The 17,237-nt window shown below is 39.3% G+C and overlaps 1 protein-coding gene across 3 annotated transcripts in view; it reads right to left on the bottom strand.

Moving 5' to 3' along the window:
- arhgef2a (Rho/Rac guanine nucleotide exchange factor 2a) overlaps window positions 1-17,237 on the bottom strand; it is a 35,176-nt gene that overhangs the window by 12,621 nt on the left and 5,318 nt on the right. For 2 of the 3 annotated variants that reach the window (XM_087834783.1, XM_087834781.1), the window contains exons 3-15: window positions 16,165-16,232; window positions 13,604-13,652; window positions 13,284-13,416; window positions 11,842-11,951; window positions 10,699-10,842; window positions 10,240-10,490; window positions 10,040-10,165; window positions 7,347-7,467; window positions 6,909-6,985; window positions 4,640-4,811; window positions 2,384-2,460; window positions 1,709-1,881; window positions 916-983 (exon numbers count right to left, since the gene is read on the bottom strand). In XM_087834783.1, the coding sequence (XP_087690909.1) occupies window positions 916-983; window positions 1,709-1,881; window positions 2,384-2,460; window positions 4,640-4,811; window positions 6,909-6,985; window positions 7,347-7,467; window positions 10,040-10,165; window positions 10,240-10,490; window positions 10,699-10,842; window positions 11,842-11,951; window positions 13,284-13,416; window positions 13,604-13,652; window positions 16,165-16,232 (1,569 nt within the window). The remainder of the gene's footprint in view (window positions 1-915; window positions 984-1,708; window positions 1,882-2,383; window positions 2,461-4,639; window positions 4,812-6,908; window positions 6,986-7,346; window positions 7,468-10,039; window positions 10,166-10,239; window positions 10,491-10,698; window positions 10,843-11,841; window positions 11,952-13,283; window positions 13,417-13,603; window positions 13,653-16,164; window positions 16,233-17,237) is intronic. The other variant, XM_087834782.1, reaches the window with a different exon arrangement.

The raw sequence follows: 17,237 nt of genomic DNA, 5'->3' as shown, positions 1-17,237 counted from the left end.
TTGGATGACAATCAATCAGTCATCAGTCTAAAACAGACGTGCAGAAAAACAAAGCCTGCCTCTTCATCGGTCTCCCTGCTTCATGTTGATCAGAGAGGTCGGGCAGACCTGATGCAGGACGCTTTAGTTTGAAATACAGTTCATGTAAATAACTATTCAGTTCAATTTTCAGTTTAATTTTGTTTGTATGAAACAAGCTGAGACTAAACAGGAGGAGACCAGTGCAGCAGAAACGGTCCAGCTGCTGTTTTTCCTGCTGATTCTTTGGTCGACTTGTTATTTGCTTCATTTAACTTCCTAGTTTTAGTTTGTCCTGTTCTCAGTTCTTGGTTGTTGAGAGTTTAGCTCCACTCGTGTGTCACTTCCCCGATAAGTTCATGTGTGTTTCCTCGTTTAGTCACATGCTTCACTTCCTCTGCTGCTGGTTAGATGTCACTGCTGGTTTTACTGTCACCATAGCTGCTTTGCTCTTTATGATTTTACTGTTTACTGTTATTCCAAACTTGTGAAATGCTGTCTTCTTGTGCAAAAGCATTTACTGTGGGCAAAAACACAATCCAGGATAATCCTGGCATGTCAGAAGATCTAAATTCCTGACACTAGCACAGATGTTCTGCCTGTGGATACTACAGCAGTTTTCATTTTTAGATCCAGGTTTGGTATGTTTGATACTCTGACAGGGCATTTGGAGATCACAGAGTTGTTCGGTCCAGTGGAACCTCTGTGTTTGGTAAAAGTATGGAAACCTTTAAATAACTATTTAGGACCAAAGGGTGACAGAAAACCTGAGTATTCATCGTTTTGGTTAAAGTTTGTAGAGAACACGTAGCCACCAGTAAGACTAAGCTACCATGTCGTCTTTTTCTGGTTCAGGTATTTGAAATGTGATTCAGTTAGTCTGTATATTCTCCTGACCTTTGAGCCTCCTCAGATGAGCCTTGTGTTCCGACTCTATCAGGGGAAACTCCTCTCTCGATGGACACCTGAACACACAAATCCAGACCACACATATCATCTTATCAGTCACATAACAGACACGAACATTTTAGATTTGTCGTGTTTTTGTTCATAAACTAATTAGTAGACATTTACACCTCAATGATTAAACAGTTTATCACAACTTGGGTCTCATTTTGGTAACTCGACTTTATTACCCTGCCCTCACCTGTGGTTACAAGCTCTGGGTAGTGACCAAAAAACGAGTACAAACAGAAATGAGCTTCTCCTGAAGAGTGTCTGGCCTCTGGGTTATTATTATTAATAATATGATTATTATATTATTATTAATAATAATAATATTAATATATTATTATTATTAATAATAATAATAATAATAATAATAATAATAATCATATTATTATTAATAATAATAATAATACTATATTATTATTATTAATAATAATAATAATAATAATAATAATAATAATAATAATAATAATAATAATAGGAACCAGTATGCCGAACTCATAACTTAGGAGGAAAGTACAGGCTCTATGAAAAACATGCCACATTTATTCTGCTCTGCAAATGCAAATAAAAGTTTTTGTTTTCTGTGGGATGTACAGAGTCCATAATTGTCTGTGGGTAATTACATTTTTCTTTATATTTTCCCAAATGTAGAAATAAGACCCAAGATGTAATAAACCTCAGTTTGTAGACTACAAACCGATGGAGAGCTTTAGCACGTGTTGTGTGTGCATTTACCCACTTGCTGACAGCGTGCTGCACATGGCGTATCCAGATGTTCTTGTCATCCTTGGAGGCAGCATAAAACTCGTACATCTCAGGAGGGGTGGAGTCACTAATCAGATACATGCCTCGTTCCTGATTGGCTATGTCCCTTACTATCAGGTTCTGAAGGGACAGAACTGGAGGCTTGTCCTAAAACGTACAACGTGGATCGTTTTAGTGAAATAAAGAGAAAAACTTATTGTAACTGTGTTTTTTCACCCTCGTTTATCTTTTTATTTTCCATTTTAAATAAACGACTTAGTTCAGTTCCATGAAGGCTTACACACACACACACACACACACACACACACACACACACACACACCTCGAACAGGTAAAACAGCCAGGACACACCTAAAGATGCAGATTCTGTGCATTTCTGTTAGCATGCTTAGCATGCCGCAGCTATTTGGTTAGCAGTGATGCACGTCATTGTACTTTGTCTTTCTTGCTTCATCGCTGTCTGTGTGTAAGCAGTATTTACTTATTTATTCATATTTATTTAGTGTTTTGAATCATTTTCAAAACAAAAGGGTTACAATGTTTAAAAATGTCTTTCCAAAAATTATGCATTTGTGTAATTAGTTTTAGCTTTGGGGGGTTTTGGTTAGTTTTTTGTGTGTTTTTAATATGTGTGCAAATATTTTCTTACCATAGATGGAAAGATGCACCTCTGGTCCTTCTCCTGCAGAAACACCAGGATGTCAGACATCAGTAAGACCTGTATATCTACACAAACACACACATAAACATTTTTTTAGACTAGAATCACCCTTTAGTGTCAAAATCTTTACTTAATGCAGTGCAGGATGGTTCTGGGTTTAAATGCTGAAGTGTGGAAGAAACCAGTGCAGGCCACCATAGAGAAAGACTCCACCACCCAGCAGGTTCAATCCCAGACTTTCAAACCTTTCTACACAGCCCCTTTCTAAAACTTGAATTTTACTTCTACAGCTCCAAATCACAACAGCAGTTGCCTTAAGGCACTGAGAGATTAATATTGCAAGGTAGGGACAATAATACAGAGAAAACAGAGAAAACCAAAATCATTGGATCTCCTATGAGCCCTTTGGTGCTTTTATTAACAGGAAGAAACCTCCAGCAGAACCAGGCTCAGGGAGGGGCGGGGCTATCTGCGCCAACCAGTTGGGGTCAGAGGACAGAGACAGGACGTTATTTATCATTAATATAATAATATTTTAATTATAATTAATAATAGTAAAATATTCATAATAAAACGAAGAATGGTTAATCCAGAGTAAATGTAAAATGAAAAATAAAACAAAACAAAAAAAGGTGATTAAAGAAGAAACACTCAATGCATCATGGGAATCCCCTGGCAGCCTACGTCTATTGCAGCATAACTAAGAGAGGATTCAGGGTCACCTGGTCCAGCCCTAACTATATGCTTTAGCAAAAAGGAAAGTTTGGGCTATGCTCTAATGGGCTGATATGGTATTATAAAGTTATTAAGATGTTTGTTCGCTTGTTTGTGATTGAAAGGATTTTACATTTGGATTTAACAGGGAGCCAATCATGAGAAGCCAGTATGGGAGTAATATGTTATCTCTAATATGTCGTGTTAAGTCATTTTCTCCATGGGTGTTAAAATCACCCACACCACTCGGACAACCAACAATTGAATATGACCGTGTCTGACATTGTTTGTTAAAGAAAATATTTTATGAGCATAAACAACAACAAAAAATCAGTTAAATGTGAGGACTAAAGAATAATACCTGAGAAAGTTCTGCAGCTATAATACATGTACCTCTTATATAACATGTTGTAATATAGAACACTGTCACTGCTGTACTTTACAAACTCCAGTTGCTCTTGCACTATATTGATCAGAGCTGATTTCTTAATTAAAAATGAAAATTAATCAGTAAGATACAAGTTAACCACATAAGTCTCTTATTCTGGGCAAACACATCATAATCCATGGCTCAGGGAACTGACATGAACATAACTACCTTGTTAATGTCACAGTCCAGTCCGGTCTTTGAGCTCATATCTAGTATCTTGGCTTCTGTTCTGTGCTCCGTGTTCCCTCTGTCTCCTCGGTCAGTCATGTCTCTATGTCTCAGTGTTAGGTCAGCGTCGTTGTGTGTGTCTCTTGTGTTTCCTGTTTTACTTTGAAACTCCGTGTCCTATGTCAGTGTATTGTTTTCCTCCCTGTCCTCATGTCTCCCTCCTGTTGTGCATTTTCCTCGTTACCTTGTGTGTGTTTATGCTCTGTGCTGTCCTCTGTCTCTTGTCGGTCTGTGTGCATTTATTCTTGCCTTTAATTCTAGTTGTGCAGAGTCGTACTTACTGTTATTATTGTTCTTATTTCATTCTATTTGTCATTTTTTAAATTGAGAATTTGTTTCATAATTGAGATTCACGGTTTCTAAGGTGTATTTTAACGTTGTTTATTGTTAATGACAGAATGATTACATAAGCCAACATATAACGTGTGTTTTATATATACAGTCTGTACATCAGGGGTGTCCAACTCCAGGCCTCGAGGGCCGGTGTCCTGCAGGTTTAGATGTGTCCTTGATCTATCACAGCTGATTGAAATGACCTCCTCAACAAGTCCTGAAGTTCTCCAGAGGCCTGATAATGAACTAATCATGTGATTGAGGTGTGTTGACCCAGGGTGAAACCCTGCAGGACTCCGGCCCTCGAGGCCTGAGTTGGTCACCCCTGCTGTAAAGATCAACTGAGGCTGATTTAAATGTTCAGTTTTGACTTGATGGTATTTTGTCAATATGAACCAAAATCTCTGAGGAATCTTTTCACCACCTCGTTGAATCTGTGCTATAAAGAACTAAGACAGCTAGTAACAGGACAACAGTCAGTGTCCACCTGTTGTATTATGTTTATTTTATTAAATATTAATCACCCAATTGTTGTGTACCTTTGAGTCGTGATCCTGGAGTTTTCCAGAAAAGGGTCCCTTCACGGATAAGTCTCCTTCGGAGTAGCTCTCCAGCTTTAAATATTCCTCCATCCCGTACTACGGCCTCAGCCCTTGGGTCAAGCTTGGCATGGATTTCCTGAAGCCGCTGTGTTTTCTCCAGATCGTCCATCTGCCGACAGGAAATTCAATCTTACGTTTTCAGTTTGATTAATTATTTCATTTCATTCACATTCTTCATATTGAGTTATCGTTTTAAGCATGTCACACTTTTTAAAACAATGTAAATTTATACAATTCTTTAAATTATAATGAAGTGAGTTCCACAGTCGTATACTCCTAACCGTTGGACTCATTAATCTTTGTGTAGCTAACTGATGCTTAAAATAAAATTTCCTTCTGCCATCTTCTCCCCCTGAACACAATAAAAATACTCTTTGTAACTTAAAGGGCAAAATATTATTTTTAGCCTTAAACATAATTAATAGTGTCCGTAATTCCACTAAATCTCCTAATTTTAATAATTTCGATTTTATAAATAATTTATTTGTATGTTCTCTATATTTAACATTATGAATCATTCGTATCACTTTCTTCTGTCATAAGTTTAGAGGTTTTATAGTATTCTCATATGTATTCCCCCAGACTTCAATACAGTAACTAAAATATGAGAAAAACAATGAGAAATATAAAATGTGCATTGTTTTATAGTCTAATAAATCTCTTACATTTCCCAAAATATAAATGTTTTTAACCATCTTCTTTCTAATATACTCAATATGTCATTTCCACGTCAAATTTTCATCTACACACCCAAAAAACGAAATTCAGTAACTCTATCAATCAATTCTCCATCAATGGACATAATGACTTCTTCCTCCTTTACACATCATGAATTTCGTTTTTGTCAGATTCAAAGATAATTTATTTACATCAAACCATATTTTTAATCTTAACATCTCAGAAATCTTAATTTCAACCAAATCTTTCAAATTATTATTATTAATAATTATTAAATTAACATCTGAATGAACCAGCGAGCTAATCTGAGTCGGCTAAATCAGATGTTACAAGGAGATTTGTAAGATCCATTTTGAAACGGTGATGGAGGTGGAGGTGTGCTCTGAACATCACTTAGACAAAATAAATGTGTGTGAATTGGAGGGAGTCAGGCGGAAAGATGGACATACAAAGATTAAAGATGGTGGATGGGTTTAAGCACCAAGGGTGAACCATCTCAGGATGGACAGTGTACTAGAATGAAGACGAGAGGACAGGCAGGGTGGGCTGAGATGAGTGTGGTGGGTGATTTGTGACAGAAGGACAGGAGTCGACATGAACAGGAAGGTTTACAGAATGGTAGTGAGACCTGCTGTCATCTATGGTTTGACAGGAGGTGGAGCCGGAGGTGCTGGATGGTCAGGCTTTCATTTGGAGTTACCAGGACGGACAAAGTTAGAAATGAGGACATCAGAGAGAAACTGAGATGTTCAAAAAACAAACGGGACTTATTTTAAAATCATCATTTTCCTCACAACACACTGAGACATCTGAGATAGGAAGCTCACGTGTGGCAGTGCCTGCTAAAGATAACCCTGAGTAACCATGTTAGTGTTTAATGTAATATTATTCATTCTCATGCATCGTCTGTTTTTAGTGGTGTGCTTTGAGCTCAGTGTTTACAAATGAAGCTGAGTTTTTTTAGTAAAAGTAGAGGAATAGTAATAGTAGAACTAAGGTCTTATTACTAAATGTTATTCTATTGAAACTAATAAATACTACATATTATGACTGTATTACAGTGTAATACATTATAAGACAGAAAATACGATGAGATTTTTCAGTAGATAAAAAACAAAAGTAAATCAGTCTTAGAAATAAACAAAGATCTAAAAGCTATCTATGAGCTATCTATGAGCTAAAAGCACTTGTGTGGAAGTTTAGAGCCTGTCGAACAGAGCAGGGAATTGTTTGTCCTGTAAATGCTACAAATCCTCTCTCTGGTTAGTGAAACAAGTCGTCGACCCTACAGCTGAGGTAGGAGAACAAATGAATGCTGGGTTGTTAGCACAAGCTAAAAACTAGAGATCTAAAGTAAGTAAGTGGTAAGTGTCATTTAGGAAGAATGAGTGTTTGCACTGACTTGTACTTGATGTCTGACTGTAAGATTTAGAAAAGAACATAAATTCTTTGTGAGTTTGCTGATATTTGAATATGAAGAGAATGAATGACGCACAGATTATTGCACAGGGAGCGAACACTTCAGTACCTGTTGGTCTATTGAACTAAGCAGTTCTCTGATCATCAGCAGAGCCTGGGCCACAGAGGAAGCTTCTTCCTCATCATCTGGATAAAATAGAAACAATCATCAGATTCATCATTTCAGTAAAACTGTGAAGTTTGAATTTCATCTTCTGACATTTTTTTCAAAAGAAAGAAAGATAAATTTGCATATATGAGTTTTTAATTTACTAAATCCAACTCACAAAAGCTTCACGTTCCAAATATATTACCCTGGGTGTTAAAGGGTTAAGTTTACAGTAAATAACAGAAAAATGGAGAAGAGGAAAAGGTTCCCATGAAGCCTGGTTTTGCTTCGTTGTGTGGAACCATAAATGTTAGTTAAATGTGAAAACTAGCATTTTTTAATTTTCTAGTATATTGTAGATCTGAGAAAAGAAGGAGGCAGATGACTGGCATGACTCACCTGTTGTGTTGTCCAGAATGCGCTGAATAAGTGCAGGATACTTGAACATCCGCTGAGTCACCAATAAGATGCACTCTTGAACACCATGGCAACGTAGCAAGGGTCCTCGACTCACCTGCTGCTAGGAGACAGAAAGGAAGCTTTAATTTTTCATCAATATTTAAAAGTGATCAGTTCGAATCAAACACTCAGCAGAGCTGAAGTCAAAGGTATGACTTTTCTCCACGAAGTCATGGTTTCAACCAGCTTCCGTGATAGTGGCCTGAGGGCGCGACAATGTCTAGTTAGCCCTGTGCTAACTGTATCAACACTGTATCAACACTGTATCAACACTGTATCAACATTGTATCAACACTGTATCAACACTGTATCAACACTGTATCAACATTGTATCAACACTGTATCAACATTGTATCAACACTGTATCAACACTGTATCAACACTGTATCAACACTGTATCAACACTGTATCAACACGGTATCAACATTGTATCAACACAGTATCAACACTGTATCAACATTGTATCAACACAGTATCAACACTGTATCAACATTGTATCAACACAGTATCAACATTGTATCAACACTGTATCAACATTGTATCAACACAGTATCAACACAGTATCAACACTGTATCAACACTGTATCAACATTGTATCAACACAGTATCAACATTGTATCAACACAGTATCAACACAGTATCAACACTGCATCAACACTGCATCAACACTGTATCAACACAGTATCAACATTGTATCAACACTGTATCAACACTGTATCAACACAGTATCAACACAGTATCAACACTGTATCAACATTGTATCAACACTGTATCAACATTGTATCAACACAGTATCAACATTGTATCAACACAGTATCAACACAGTATCAACACAGTATCAACACAGTATCAACACTGCATCAACACTGCATCAACACTGTATCAACACAGTATCAACATTGTATCAACACTGTATCAACACAGTATCAACACAGTATCAACACTGTATCAACACAGTATCAACATTGTATCAACACTGTATCAACACTGTATCAACATTGTATCAACACAGTATCAACATTGTATCAACACAGTATCAACACAGTATCAACACAGTATCAACACAGTATCAACACTGCATCAACACAGTATCAACACTGTATCAACACAGTATCAACATTGTATCAACACAGTATCAACACAGTATCAACACTGTATCAACACTGTATCAACATTGTATCAACACTGTATCAACACTGTATCAACACTGTATCAACATTGTATCAACACAGTATCAACATTGTATCAACACTGTATCAACATTGTATCAACACAGTATCAACACAGTATCAACACAGTATCAACATTGTATCAACACAGTATCAACACTGTATCAACACTGTATCAACACTGTATCAACACTGTATCAACATTGTATCAACACTGTATGTGTGAGTGCATGATTGGCATTTGTCACAGAATAGCAGAATTGGCAGGTCCACCCTGGTATCCTGTGCTGTCCACACATAAGTGCAGGTTTACACTGAACACGCGTGACATACGTAAGAGGACCTGGAGAAGTCGTGGGGAACACTCTGCTGCCCGGACAAGTTTAGTGGTGGGCTAGTGATGGTCGGGGTGGCATGTCTGTGCTTCATCAGTACCTAAGATAAATGCACTGCCTGATAAAATGAACAAAACACTTGGAAAAAACATCAGATATCAATGGGGGGGAAAGAATTCGCACACAGGCCTCTACAGGCTGAGCAATGCCATCCTGACCGTCGTTAAGAGTGGGAATTCCTCTGCCCCACTGTACCCTGCACTGGTGCAGTGGGTAACTGGGTTGCTCCTGGTGCGCTTTATCTGGGTCAAATATGCAGGCAGATGTAAAAGTAGATACCCCAGGTCACCATCTGCAGTCTCATTAGGAACATGTCCCAACATTGTCAGTCATGCAAACTCCTGAGTACCGTTAGTAAAATGGAAGAGCCCCATTCTTTAAATTCAGCCGTCATCAAACAATGAGGCATCCTTTCATTCCTAACTCATTACCATCTGTACCAGTATCAGCATGAATGTTTTCCCCATTAAGATCTGATGTGTTTTCCAAGTGTTCTCTTAGTTTTAGGGGGCAGTGAATTTATCTTAGGCACCGATGAAGCATTTCCTCCACTCTTCAATTGAAGCTGCGTTTTCTTTTTCTTGAACGTCTCCTCTTGTTCTTAAACAGCATTTTTGCCCTTTGTTAGCCAATTATAGCAGCCACATCTGGTCCCTTATGTCTTTCAGACATGCTCATTCAAACCCTTTAGCTCTCCTCCGACATGATCTTTGGTCGATGCACTCCTGAGTTTTGCTCTTTCATACAGATCTTCTTATTGAAGGTCTCTTAGTAAAATTAAAATGCCTTTAGTATGAAACATTGTAGGTGCCAAGTAAACCAGTTATTTACTTATGCTTATTGTTGCTTTATTGTTCACATTTATTATGCTGCTGCGTTGTCAACAGCCCTCGCGGTCATACGAGGCTGCTGATGCTGGCAACAGCTGTGGAGAAGTGCAGCAGGAAGGCCAGCAGTCCCAACAACAAAATGAGGAAGAGACGGAGGAAGGTGAAATAATAATTGGGAAGTATAATTGGAACAAGTACGGTTGTTAACATATACATACGTCCACGCATGTGTCTCCTACCCGTATGAAGAACTGGAACTTCTTGTCTTTAGCGAGCAGCTCCTTGTATAATTTGACGGCCTTTAAGTGTCGGCTACAGAACTCAGCATAAGTCTTCTGCATGTCATCTGCAGACTGGCCTGAGAACTGGCAGAAGAACACAAACAAGTCACGTCATTGTGAATGTGAGTCAGTAAGAGGAAGTCAGCAGAATCACAAACCTGCTCTACTAGAATATCCCCCAGCTGATGAAGGGTGTAATTGTGGTTGGATCCAGGTTGCAGGCTGTTCTTGCGCCGCAGGAGAAGTTGTGCCAGAAACTGGGAATGTATCTTGATGAGCTGGTCCAGGCAGGGAAACATGGCATGCACGGTGCTGGGCTCTAACTGAAGCTCCTCCAGCATGCCCTGTCGAAACACCCTCTCCATGATCTGCAGTGTCTGCATGTGGTGCAGCTCTGTATGGATCAGCTCTACGAGACACACACACGTATAACAAAGGGGAGATGAGATGCATACGACATTTTTAAATGAGCACCATTGCATATTTCTAAACGGTGACATACTGGTTTGTTTTCTGTGTGTGTCAATATGCAAACACATGTAGAAAGTTTAGCATTAGACTGAACGTCTGCATATAAGGCAGATGAAATGATGAAAAACAGATCATGTTTTGGTCACCATAGATGACATCCTGCCTCTTGATAACATTTTTGCGATGTGTCTGTAAGTAACTGGTATCCACAGCCATGCTCCACGAGTCAGCCTTAAAGTCCTGGCCCTCGAGCTCGATCTCCTCCAGGACTGAAGCGTAGTACAGTTCTCCTAGAGAGGAAAAGAAGATCAGTATGAAAACTCACAGATTATTGTTTATTTTACTATCATTATATGAGAGATTATTGTAGACTGAAGACAAAAGTTTGAGCAGACAACTTGAGCTTTCTCCTGGACTCTGAAGGTTTGAAGATTTAACGACCTCTTCATGAAACGTGTCACATTTCACTTCTACTGCTGTACAGTTGTTTTCCACTACATTCAGGAAGAATGTTTATGAGGATCTTATTACCAATCAGAGCATGCACTAAACGGTTAATGGACTGGTTCTCATGTGGCACTTTTCTACTCTACCCGAGCACTCAAAGCGCTTTATACAACCAGGGTCATTCAGCCATTTATACAAGCACTTGTTTTTTATATGACAGTGCTTCCTGTCTAGCATTCACACACATTCATACTCTGATGGATGCAACTTGGGGTCAGTATGCTGGCCAAGGATATTTGGCCCATTAAACCACCTGTGGACACCTGCTCCACCTCCTGAGCTGCAGCCACCCCCAACTACTAATAGTTAAGCAGTTATCTATTAAAGTTAAGCACCAAACATGCATTCATGTTGATAAGCTTGCTTAAATTCTGGTAACATGCATTCATTTGTCACAATATTACAATAAGAAGGTGAGCAGGCGTGGACAGTTTATTAATCCATAAACTATCAGACAGATTATTGGAACTTGTACTCTTTGCAGTCTCGCATTCAGCCCTTACTTTCTATGTGGAAAATAGTCACGAGGAATTTCTTTTTTAAATACCTACATTCTCCAGGTACACCTGCTCATGTATGCACATATCTAATCAGCAGCTTTAGTTCTCTGGGTGGAAATGGACTTCATGAAGTGTTCAGGTTTGTTTTCTGCTACAGTCCAGTGCATTATGATGTTGCTGGAAGAATGACCAGTCTTTGGCCTGCAGACTTGTGAGCATATAACATACATGTATAATTAACTGACTGTGAACACATGGAGCTGTCTTGATTGTTTGCAATACCGTCATCATTGAGCGACTCCATCGACATCGTTCTGTTTCTGAAGCTCAGGGAGTCTGTCGACTGGGAGAGGATTCTGCGTAGTCCCAGGGGAGCATCATCATTCAGCGACCTGCAGCACACACATGCATGCAGCTATTATTGGTGCCTAACTATTGTGCATGAAATAAATGTAGCGGCAAACAAACTGGAGAACCAAACAGAGCTAAATGTTAAAATAATAAGAGGCACCTTGAACAGTGGTGTTTAATGCATAGAGATTTCACTGGCTGTGCACCAACTCATACATTTTGGAGTTGGGAATGTTGGTGTTTTGATTGACAGACATACTGAAACTGACAGTTTCCAACTAAGTTTGTGATGGTTAACTGAAAATTTCCTGCCAGCACAAACTCAACCAATCAGTGTCAATCCCAGACACAGCGGATGAGCTCTTTGGTTTCGAACAAACGTGGAGTGGAGGGTTTGTAATAGTACGACTTCACGGGGCCATGTGTGCCTCCTGTAACCCCCACCGGTCTCTGTGTCCAGTTTGCATGTCTTAGTCTGGGTCTCAGGCCTTCACAGTTTTTCCTTCCTACTGTCGCTAAGTGCTTGTTGGGGTTTTCTCAGTGTTGTGGGGTCTTACAACATAAAGTGCCTTGAGGCGGCTGCTGTTGTGATTTTGTATCGTATAAATGAACTGAACTGAGCTGAATTCAAATCAGGTGAAGCAGAGTAAATGTTCTGCAACCTGAGATATTATCACATGTTCCTGTGAGCATTTACAAAACCTGTATACATCTTTATCATCGTCAGTGAATGTAGCATGAAGATGGATAATCTTCATCATCATCTGTCTGTCAGTCTGTTCTGTGCCTCACTAATCAAAAACATTGACATGTTGGGGGAAAGTCTTGTCTTTTATCCTGTCTTCCTTCTCTCACCCCAACCAATCACAGCAGATGGCCCCGCCCCTCCCTGAGCCTGGTTCTGCCGGAGGTTTCTTCCTGTTAAAAGGGAGTTTTTCCTTCCCACTGTCGCCAAAGTGCTGCTCATAGGGGGTCATATGATTGTTGGGTTTTTCTCTGTATCTATGAAGCGCCTTGAGGCGACTTTTGTTGTGATTTGGCGCTATATAAATAAAATTGAATTGAATTGAATTGAAAGCAAGCATTATGAATACTCATGGTTGCAGCTCAAAATCATCTTAAATTAGCTTCATGACCTTTCCTGTCCCACCGTGTGACAGTGAGGACACATGCTGTGTTTTTAAAAGATCATTTCCTGTCCTGCTTTTTATGCATTCTTGGTGTTCACTGAACATTCGACAATCCAAATCCAAACTAGTGGATGTGACTGGTTTCTGTCCTTAATCCAGCAAACCAGCGTGCACTGATGACCTCAGGTAACTTTAACCAAACCACAGAGCAACACTAATATTCGCTCTGTGTTTATGACCCACCCTACGATGTTGTTGGTGGAGACACTCTTGGACAGGGACAGGTGAGAGCGGCCACGGCGCGATCTGAGCAGAGACTGTCGGAAGCTTTCAGAGGGGTAAATAGCTGAAGTTGGACGTTCTCGCATTCCTTGAGCTGAGAGGAGAAAATAGTTGTATTATAAAGAGAATTGGCAGAAGAAAGGGAAAAATATTCCAACATGTTAGCAAGCTAAAGAGGATTTTAATGATGATGGAGGAACATACTGATAAAGAGATAGATAGGAGGGAGGAAGGAAAGACGACAGAATATGCAGTTCTTAGATTTGTTCCATTGTTCTTACTTTTTGCACGCAGTGGAACATTGTTCTTCATCAGGGCCGTCTTCTGTTGCTGAAAGGACAAAAACTACAATTACAGGAGCACAAAAAACGAAACAAAGAGAGTTTTTAAGTCAGTTTAGCTACCAGAATAAATTCACTATTCATTATATTTAATGTTGATTGAGAACCCAAAAGCAAACTGTTAGGAATAAATAAAAAGAACGAAAACAACCTTTTATTGACAGTGACATTCAAGGTTATTATTGTTAACGAAAACTAATGAAAACTAGAAGTGAAAAAACATTTTCCTTAACGGAAATAAAAATAAAAATAAGAGTTTGCAAAAAAAAAAGGAAAACTAACTAAAATTAACTGAATTTAAAGCAAAAATGTGTTTATTTTTCAATAGTCTTGGGTGAAAATGAAGTGTAGTTTCCAGGTTTTTTCTTGCTGTGTCTCATTGTGCCAGCAGGGGGCAGTACGTTAGTCGAGTCATCTGTGTCGCTGCTCCGTCCCACGCAGAATCACGTCAGCAAAAGTCAGGAGAAATCGCCAGAGTCCAATTTGGGATTACTTTGAATATGACTGTGTTTTGGATAAAGCAAGTGTCTTGTAGTGGAAAGAGACAAATGATGCGGGACGTTTCTAAAGGGAAAAAATCCCACAAACCTTAAAGTGCACTTGAAAAGCTCGCACAAGAAGGCTAACCTAGCTTAGCTTGAGAAGGTAAGGGAGCACACTCAACCCTCATCCCCAGAAACAGAAGCTAACCCCGGGCAGCGTGAAGCATCCCGAGACAACTCCACAAAAACATTAACGCAGTGCTTCCAACAGCGATGGCTGCTGGTTGGTCCGTTCGCAGGAACATCACAAGCGAGAGGAAGCGTTGGTGAATATGTTTATTGAGACTGGGATATCTACACAACTGTGTGAGTCTTCAAAAAGTTTAGCAATTCACCCGGAGCTGCAAGAGTTAATAGTCTCATTGGGCCAAGATATATCTTTTATAGTTGCTGCTATCAATAGTTGTTCATCTGCCCTCATTTATTATTTATTTATTCCCATAGGTGGGGATGTGAGTTGTCTGTCTCTGCATGTTAGCCCTGTGACAGACTGTCCAGGGTGCAGTATGGTAGCTGGAAGAGCAACATACCCAAGGATGAGCAGAAGAGCACGACTGATATGATGAAACTGGGATTTTGTTACATTTCATTGTTGCAAACACGACTAAAACTATAACTGAAACTAAGGATTAAAAAATAAAAACTAAACTAAACTAGCAAACAAATGGTAAAAACTAATTAAAACTGATACAAATTTGAAAAGCTGAAGTCAAAACTAAATAAAAATAAAAACGAATGAAAACTGCAAAACTTAAAACCCTGGTGACATTGTAAGGCAAGTTTATTTGTACAGCACAATTCAACAGCAAGGTGATTCAAAGTGCTTTACAGAGACATTAGAAACAAAACAAATAAAAAGCAGGATTTAAAATTGATTAAAACAAGCAAACAAACAAACAAACTAATTAACAAACAAACAAACAGTAGATAAAATCAAAACAGATAAAATCAGTAGTTAAAATGTAAGTTTTGAAATTTAAGCTTAAGTGCAGATTTGGTGTTTTATTCAAATGCAGCTGAGAACAGGTGAGTCTTCAACCTGGATTTAAATAAACTGAGTGTTTCAGCTGATCTGAGGCTTTCTGGGAGTTTGTTCCAGATATAAGGAGCATAAAAGCTGAATGCAGCTTCTCCGTGTCTGGTTCTGACTCTGGGAACTGATAAAAGACCGGATCCAGATGACCTGAGGGATCTGGAAGGTTCATACTGGTTATTGTAATCCAATAGGCTGTTCATGAACACTGTAACGCTGGGAAATGACTCTGAGGTTGGAGCTACAGGAACACTAACAGTACACGAACAGAAAGACTGACACAAACAGGGAGACGGGAAACATCAGGAAACACAGCTGGAACTATTGGGAACTATTCAGAATAGAAATACGTTCAGATCAGTCAGGATCTGGACAGCACAGATACTGAAGTGCAGACTTTCAGTGTTACCTGTAAACGTCAGCAGCTCAGTCTGACAAACACGATTCGTATTCTTGATGAACGGTTACAGGCTGTGATTCATCATTTCTGATTAACCAAAGAAAAGTGATCTGATACCTTTAAATACAAAAGGAGTACAAAGCTCTTCCATTGCTTGGATTCACTGGTGCAGCGTCTGGTTTGACTATAACATCACTGTTTTACTTGGTAACTGTAACTGTAAATCTGTGACATGTCTGTGAGATCAGTAATTAAACAGCATTTAGCTAATCTTAGTCACTGCTTGAAGCTCTTTTGCACGAGAGCTCTCAGCCACACTGACCCATTCACACACAGCCACTCAGTGATACAACAGGACACTCTGGACACGGCCAGTGCTCAGGGAACAAGAAGAAAATGAGATGAGCATCTGAACAAGCTCAGCCTCACCCAGAGCAGACGGGTGAAGAACACGTGTTCAAACTGAAACACTGAGACTCTTTGGGTTTTGCAGAAACTGTGATTAGTAGTGACGTCTGTGTCTTACCCTCTGTTTCATTTTGGCACAGTTTGGCAAAGTATCTCGACATCGGTTGTGGATAGTGGCACTGCATGCTGTAAATGAAGGAAGGAGGAACATAAAACATGCAGTTACATCAACACATTCATTAGACACAGATCTTTCACTATAATCACATCAACAACCAAAATAATCTCTTTAGTCACGATTTTCACTGCCAGAAACCTGCAAGCCAGCGTTTTTAACCACAGAGGCTCCTCGTCTTTATTTATCCAGAAACTATTCAGTGCTTATTTTACCTGCATTTTTAAAACACCAAAGGAAGCCACTGGTTAAACCAACAATTGTGATGTGGAAACACATCAGACCTCAGTGACGCTGTAGAAATGTACGGGAAACAGCTTACAGAAAGTCGTATGCACTGATGACAACTTGTTTGGCTCACAGTTTAGATTAAAACAAACTTCACTTAACAACAGTATTTTATCACACATGATAAGCTGTGAGTTTATACATATACTGTGCATGAGCACACAGCCTGCAGCCAACCAGTAGCTCTGATCCAAACACTGAGAATAAGAGTGGACTGACGTCATCGTCACACTGTGATAAAAACAAATAGCAAAAACTCCGATTGTTGTAACTGTGTTCACTGCTCTTTGTGTCTTCAGTCATCAAATTATAATACAGATTCTCCCATCAGCACTACTGTGACTGCTGATGTAGTCACGATGCGGTCGGCGCCCCCCCTCCCTGAGCCTGGGTGTGCTGGGCGTTTCTTCCTGTTTTAAAGGGCGTTTTCCTCCCCGCTGTTTTCAAAGTGCTCGCTCATAAAAGGACATGTGATTGTTGGGTTTTCTCTGTTTCCTGTGACTAAAGTGAAGACTGACTCAGAATAAGAGTGGAACCAGGTCTCTTCATCTTTGACCGTAAATAGTTTTTTGTAGTTTAATTTAAGAATTAAATATTAATGTAATGGCCTTAAATACCCCTCCTGTCTCCCTCCTTTTAAATGGTAAATGTCCTGTATTTATATAGCGCTTTACATCCAGTCATCCACCCATTCACACACTGGTGATGGCAGCTACATTGTAGCCACA

Source organism: Neolamprologus brichardi, chromosome 22, assembly GCF_056152115.1.
Source record: "Neolamprologus brichardi isolate AB-2024 chromosome 22, ASM5615211v1, whole genome shotgun sequence".
NCBI classification, from domain to species: Eukaryota; Metazoa; Chordata; class Actinopteri; order Cichliformes; family Cichlidae; genus Neolamprologus; species Neolamprologus brichardi.
The sequence above is the reverse complement of the archived record's forward strand: the minus strand, read 5'-3'. Positions and strand labels throughout refer to the sequence as shown.